This window comes from Momordica charantia (assembly GCF_013281855.1).
Source record: "Momordica charantia cultivar OHB3-1 chromosome 2 unlocalized genomic scaffold, Mcharantia_2.0 BLBB01000002.1, whole genome shotgun sequence".
NCBI lineage: Eukaryota > Viridiplantae > Streptophyta > Magnoliopsida > Cucurbitales > Cucurbitaceae > Momordica > Momordica charantia.
In genome coordinates this window covers 12,229,618-12,237,252 of record NW_028275160.1, presented here as the reverse complement: position 1 = coordinate 12,237,252, position 7,635 = coordinate 12,229,618, and the positions used below count along the sequence as shown (strand labels likewise).

Sequence of the window (7,635 nt, the reverse complement as noted above, 5' to 3'; positions counted from 1 at the left end):
AATTCTGGAGTGAGTCGTCTTAGGATCTAGGAGTGACCATTGTAGATTCTAAGTCCGATCTAAGAGTGATTCATCTTCTAACTTTACTCTTGGTTGGAATCATTCTGTAAGTTAGTCGTTTTTGTGAATGTTTGCAAGGATCCTAGAAGGACCTCTAGCTTTGTAAACCCGGGCAACCTTGGCGCTTATCATTTGGTATTAGAGCATTGGTCGACATCCTTTGGCTGGCTCTAGAGGTGAAATATCTTTACTAAGGCTACAACTTGCCTTGAAATTCTTGTATTTTTGCTCTCAGATCATTAGCAAAAAAAAAAAAAAAAAGAAGCAAAAGAGAAAAAAAAAATAGAAACAAGAAACAAAAATCAGTAGCAAAGGAAAAAAAAACATTCGAAGATCCGAGGCACATGAAAAGATCTTTTAATTATGTTGTGTTTTGTTTAAATTATCAAGTTGTTTATCCTAAGATTGAGTTGCTGTAGCCTTAGTTTGTGAGAGTTGATCATTGAATTAGTTATATCAAGCTTTAAGCAAGATTGCACCAAAATTTAAGCCGACCCTTACATCTTTGACCTAGTACCAAAAGCCTACCCTCGAGTGATAAACACGAGTGTCCTTGTGTGAAATCCTAGTGAGAGGAGTGGAAAGGTCCTTATTTTGTTATTTTATTTTTCTAACAAAATGTCACAGGGAGTATCGCAAGATCCTACTATGGCTATTCTTCAATCAATTCAAGGTAGGGTGGAAATGATGAGGGAAGATAGACAGGAAAGAAGGGTACAACAACAAAGAGAAGAACGAGTCTTACAGGAAGATGAAAGTATGTTTGACTTCGATGTACAAAAAGAACAAGTTGGGAGTAGAGGAAGGAATAACTTTCCCAACATTATGCAACCGAGGAGATGAGAAAGATTAAATGAAAAGAGAGATGGCGGAGCTAAACTCAAAATTCCACCATTTAGTGGAACGACGGACCCCGATGCTTACTTGCGATGGGAAAGGAAGATAGAACGTGTATTTCATTGCTCTACATATAGTGAAAATAAGAAGATGAGACTTGCCATTGCCGAATTCATTAATCATGCTAATGAATGGTATCAACATCTCAAATCCGAGAAAAGAAGGAAAGATGAGGATCAAATAGAAACTTGGGAAAAACTCAAAGAAGCCATGAGAATGAGGTATGCTCCCAAACATTATAAAAATGATTTAAAAGCTAAACTGCAAGCTTTGAGGCAGGGAACAAAAAGTGTTGATGAGTATTATCAAGAGATGGTGATTTTAAGGGAAAAAGCACACATTCGAAAAGAAGATGAAGACACCATGTCTAGATTCCTTGGAGGTTTGAATGTGAAAATGGTTCATCATATTGATAAAAATCCACCACCTTTTACTTGGAAGATATGTATCACCATGCTATCAAAATTGAAGATCAATTGAGGAAAGAAGAGGAGCATTCCAAATGGAATGAATTCATGCAACCAAACGGGAAGTTTGGTGTTGCCAAAAGAGTGAAGGCCGATAGCTCCAATGCCAAAAACAATGAAGTTCCAAAGGAGGTAAGGGAGAAGACTAATTCTCTTAAATGTTGGAAGTGCAAAAGGTTTGGACACATGAGCAAAGAATGTGTCAATAAAGAAGTTATGGTAATAAGAAATGGTGTTGTTGATTCAAATGATGGTTGTGAGAAATATGATGCAAAATTTGAGGAAGAATCTAAAGCACATGTTGATGAAGTTATTAAACAAGATAGCAAACATTCTGATGTTGATGAAAGTGAGTTGAAAGAAAAGAGAGAAAGAGAAGAGTTAAGAGAAAGGAATTCAAAGGAGAAAGAAGAGGACAAGAGCAAGATCCAATCCATTTGTCCATATAAGCCAAATCTTAAAACATTGTTGCATAAGGACCCTTACTATCAAGCTAACATACTTTATCCTAGTGTTTCTTCTTTTCTAAGATTTTTGCAGGAAGTTCCAACTCTTCAAATCAAGTGTGGACGAACACAAGTAACGATGGAAGCTATGATGGAGCCAACGAGAGTTATCCTATCATCTGCTCATGATCTAAAGATTGTATTACAAGGTAAGTATAAAATAGATCTTGATTGTGAAGATAGTAACTTGCTTCCTTATTGTGTAGGTAACCATGGACAAAAGAAACCTAAAGTGAAAGGCATTGTGGAAAAGTATTTGTCTAAGAAGTCGCATAAAGAATTCCATGGCTGAGAATGCAGAATTTTATGTTGGAGAATGCAAATGCAAAGTTCCAAATGGAGGAAAAACAAATCCAAGAAAAATGTAAACAAACCAAGTGATTGGGTTTGGAAGCACTTTTGGAAGGAACAAAAAATTTGTCCAAGTCCAAACATAAGAAGACTAAGAAGGATGATATTACATCAAGACTTCAAGATTGCACTTCAAGGAAGTCAAAAAGTTGTGTTAAATCAAGAAGGCAAACAAGAAGACCATATAAATTTTCAAGAAGAAAGAAGTGACAAGTCCATGGAATACCCACAAGGTAAGGAACAAGTTGTTAAGGCTTATCATTAGACTAACTTGATTTGTTTTGATGTAGGAAATGAAGACCTTGATTTGAGGACAAATCCTTTTAAAGAAAGGGGGGATGATACAAATCCATTTGTGACCAATTACATGTACCAAAGGAGCAATTACAAGAAGCAAGGCAAGAAGATTCAAGAGGCTTTCACACTGCACCTTCAAAAGCTTGTTAATGCACAATAATCCACAAAGATTTTTTAGCCCAAATTTGTTCATAATGTTACTTCAATGAGTGAAGAAGAGAATGGAGCAAAGATGGCACGGGAAAAGTTGTCTATTTTGAGAGATGGCACGGAGGACAAAAAATGTGTGTATAATTGTGAACAGGTGCCTTGGCAGATTGCACCCCTTGGGAGTTTGTGAAGTCAAAGCTTGTCAAATGTCATCCAAATGTGAAGCGCCTCCTACAGCACATAGACAAGACCATTTGAAGCGTGACTACGTTTTCTGATCCGCATTTAAGTGTCTAGAATGATGTGCAATCAAGTTTTAATTTGCATGTCTTATTTTCTACAATTTGCATTAAGTAGTATTTTGAAAAACTGTTGGTGTTCTTATGTTGAACGACCATTTGGCCCATTTAAAGGCTTGTAATGCTCTTGTTATGGGGATAACTTGAGATTAAAACATATTGAAATTCAAGAACTTTTGTTCGTTAACACTTTTGGTGTTGCTTCTTTCAAATCTTGCTTTAGGTTTGATGTTAAACCGATTCATTGGATTAGTCTCGATCAAGCTAATTCTGGAGTGAGTCGTCTTAGGATCTAGGAGTGACCATCGTAGATTATAAGTCCGATCTAAGAGTGATTCATCTTCTAACCTTACTCTTGGTTGGAATCATTCGATAAGTTAGTCGTTTTTGTAAATGTTTGCAAGGATCCTAGAAGGACCTCTAGCTTTGTAAACCCGAGCAACCTTGGCGCTTATCATATGCTTTCCATCTCTTCTGTTTAAGAGGTGTAATAATCCTTATATAAAAAGACTTTAATTAACTTTCTGTCAATGTAAGAATGAAGATCAATAAATTTCATTCTTCTTGTAACATGCACTTTCCATCAAATCTTTGAATGAAATTGAGAAAAAATAAGCTAATATCTAGGTTTTGTTGCTGACACTTAAAGAATCGATTCCAAACCACAATGCTAGCAGATGGCGGGCCTCCGCTTTTCTTTTCATTAATGAAACCTACCAGTTATTTATTTATTATTAACTCAAATAAAAAAGACAAAAATGAGGTATTTGTTAAAAAAAAAAAGACGTGGGTGGCATTATGACTGAGGTGTCAGTTAGAAAGGTTCTTACAATGTTCGTTCAAATCATGTAGCATTCTTTTTTTTTTTTTTTTTACTTAAGGAGGGTTTTCTAAGAAGGGCTTGGGACCGATGAACGAAAGAAACAACAATTAACGAATCATCAAGAGAAATATATTCATTACTTTTCATTTTAGTTTAGAAAAAAAGCTAAGTATTCTTGTTGTACTAAGAAAATAAGAATCTAAATATTCTTACAATTTAAAGAAAATAAAAATGACTATAAATAATGAGGTGATGAACAGGGACAACAAGACAAGACCCTAGAAATGTCCAAAACAAATAGCCAATTAATTACATAAATCAAGCTTACTTTTTTTTTATTATTATTTTTTTTTCTTATGAGACCTAGTTTTTCTTTGTTTAATTTTTTACCTTTTTAGAAATTCTTTTAAGTTCTTACGCAGATTAGAGAAAACAATGAATTTAAACTGTACTCATTTTAGTTCATTTTTTAAAAAATAATTTACATTTTCTTTTTCCAAAAAAAAAAAGCATGATTTATAAAAATAAAAAAACAAACCTTAGGTAATTCAAATATCATCTAAAGACAAATACATCTCGTCCAAATATGAAAGTTCACTTTCATTATCTTCATCTTCTTCATAACTAAAGATACTCCTTTCACCATTCTCTTTAGCTTCGAAAACTCGACATAGAACCCATAATCCAAAGTCCTGTTCAAGAAACGATAACAAATAAAAAAAATTACTACAAAGCAATTTATATATATTAATTATAAATAGAGAGTATCTCTCCTTTCTTGTTTTTCATTTCTCGATCTTAGAATTTAAGGGACTAGTAACGTTTTATATTTCTCCATTTTTATCGATGTTTCATTTAAGTATATATACACAAATTATTACAAACAAAAAAAATTGATTCCTTCGTTCCTATTTTGAAATTTTCAAAAAATCTAAAATTTACCTATAAACTTGACCGCATTGAATCTTCGATTTTGATAAATGTTGCAATTTGTACCTAGGTTCAATTTTCAATATTCGGCTCTCTAACATTAACAAGTAATGTAAAAATCTCCAACAACTCAATGATTCCAATGTAATCAAACTTTTGTGCATTGATCATTTAATGAATCTCAAAACTCAACAAACATTAGCTCTAATATCACCTTTCAAGAAATTATGTTGATTTCATACCAAACATATGTGCTTTTTAATTCATCGAGTGCCCATTAGAATAATTATTTTTAATGGTTCAAATTAAAAACAATTGCAACATTTTTTCAAATTTATTATGAAGATTGCAATGCTTATCTATATTTATAGTGAAATTTGACGAAATGAAAAGTTTAGGGTAAAAATTAATACACACCTCAAGGTAAAAATTAATATTCTCCCTAAATTTTATATCTGTATTACATATTTGATATTTTAAAAATTCATAAAAATAACACAACTATTTATATTTTTTTTAAGAAAAAACATACATTTTTAACTTTTTATTTTAGATGTGTTTTTGAGTGGTGGTAAGAATTAGTGATTTAGAATAAATAGATTTAAGTATAATTGATTTTTCAAAATACCTTCCAAGTCATACCTTAAAAATCAATTTAAAGTGATTTTAAGTTTTCCTAAAATCATTTTCTAATTTGTCAAGCATGATCAATAGAGAGAAGTGATTTTGACAATGGCAAAAGTGATTTTGGCCAGACACACCCTTATACTTTTTCTAAAATCAATTTTTGAATTTGCCAGACATATCGATGAAGAAGGGAGTGATTTTGACAACCCAAAAGTTATTTTGGTGGTGCCAAAATCACTCCCAAACACACTCCCAAAAGTACTTTTATTGGAAATCTATCCATATAATCTAATGTTTTTTTAATCCCAAACTTAAAATATATATATATATATATAATGAATTGAAAGATCTTACTGATTTAGTTTTTGGTAGAACATTTTGAGATGGGCCATGGGTGCTCAAAAGGTAGGTGTAAATGCGATACTCTTGCATCACCCAATTGGTCTGAATGGCTGCTTTTGTTGGGCCATCTCTAACAAAGAAAATATGATACTTTTTTATTCCCACTTCGTCTCCACTGCCACTGCACACTATTGGCTCATCCATTAAAACATCCTTCCAATATCCATTCTCTGTTGCTGATCTACTTTCCAATTCTGTCACTGTGCTGAAAAAGTAATGGACATTGGCCCCATTTGAAAGTGCCTTCCCTGCAAAATAAAAAATAAATAGTAATCCTATTTTAAAGTCACCGGAACTCAAAAGCTTAAACTTTATCATCCGGTTCGCTAAATTTAATCCTTGACACCCTTTGTCGAAAAGAATATATGTGTTATGGATGCTATGCAATGGGGTCGTGGCTATTGCGAATGGGATCGGAGCTTTCATGTACTAGCAGACTCAAGAAAATTAGGGTTTATTTGGTAAAGTTTATGTTTATTATTTCGCGTCTTCACCTTGTCAATTAAGACAAACAGAATTGTTTCTTGTTTCTTTTTTTTTATATGAAAAAAAAAAGAGTAGAAACCATTTATTTTTCTTAGTTTCTGAAATTTTAAATTAGGAAAAGTATAAGTTTTATATGAAAAATTATTTTTTAATTAATATTTAAAGTTTTTGTGTTAATTTTTTTTATATTTATTGCACATTTTATAAATAAAAATATTATAAAATAATGCTTTTATCTATGTTTTGGAAAATAAAGAACAAGAAACAAGAAATATGATTTTGTTGTTTTCAAAATTTCTACACAATTTTAGAAATGTTTCTTAAAAATGAAAAACGAGAAACAAAAATAGTAACAAAGTACTTATATTTCATAGATATTGAAAATGAGAAACAAAAAACAAAAAAACAAAAAAACGGTAACATTATAATTTCATCATAATTTCTTTTGTATCTTTATTATGTTTCTTAAAAGCACATTTGAACTCTAAGTCAAAGTTTAAAAACAATAGCAAACTTTTCATAAACTTTCTTTTCCGTTTCCAAAATTTAACTTAGATTGGTATCAAAAACGTTTCTAAACAATCGTTAACAACATAAAGTTGAATTCTTAAAAAATATAAAACTAAAAACAAATTAGTTATCAAATGAAACCTACATCATTATATCTTTAAGTTATTATTGACCATAGTCCAACCGAATCAATTCTCAAATCTCAATGCATAAATTCTTGTTAGAATTGATGATATAATAGTCTATAGTAGTATCAATTGTCGTTAACACTATCAAAACCGTCATAGTTATTCACACTAGATCTACAAGGCTAGAGTAAATATATATATATATAGAGAGAGAGAGAGAGAGAGAGAGATTACCATGGAACTGCCAAGGGTTATAGAGATGAAGCTGAAGATGAGGAATGAAGGAAATGGAAAAATGATCTGTTGGGGAGAGAGAAGCCTTATGATAGAGAAAGTGAAGAACAAGATCTTCATCAGAAGGGCAGAATCTGAGGCCAGGAGGCAAAAAACTTACCCTATTTCCACTATTGGCTTCCATTTACAAATCAAGCTTCAAGAATATTTAAAGCTATGAAAATGGCAGCCCCCTTTGTCCTATTTATATATAGAGATCATATGACACACAAAAATTCAACTAAATTAAATTAAATTAGAGGGTAAGTTATATGTCTTGTTTTGATTTTAAAATCATCCATTTCCAACCATGCTTCCTGACCCACACTTTTGGAGAAAAAACAAAAGAAAAAACAAAAGTGATGTTGTGTTTTGTTCTATTTCAAAAGGGGCACACAAGGAAAAAGAAATAAATAAATAAATAAAGAA

The 7,635-nt window shown here is 31.8% G+C and overlaps 1 protein-coding gene across 1 annotated transcript; it reads right to left on the bottom strand.

The window, feature by feature from the left end:
- Positions 1-3,957: 3,957 nt before the first annotated feature.
- Positions 3,958-7,391, bottom strand: LOC111023517 (NAC domain-containing protein 104). The gene is made up of 3 exons (XM_022300974.2): positions 7,168-7,391; positions 5,762-6,057; positions 3,958-4,542 (listed from the first exon to the last, which is right to left on the bottom strand). Exons 1-3 carry the CDS (start codon positions 7,349-7,351, stop codon positions 4,399-4,401), a joined length of 624 nt encoding a protein of 207 aa, XP_022156666.1. The 5' UTR covers positions 7,352-7,391; the 3' UTR covers positions 3,958-4,398.
- Positions 7,392-7,635: the final 244 nt, after the last annotated feature.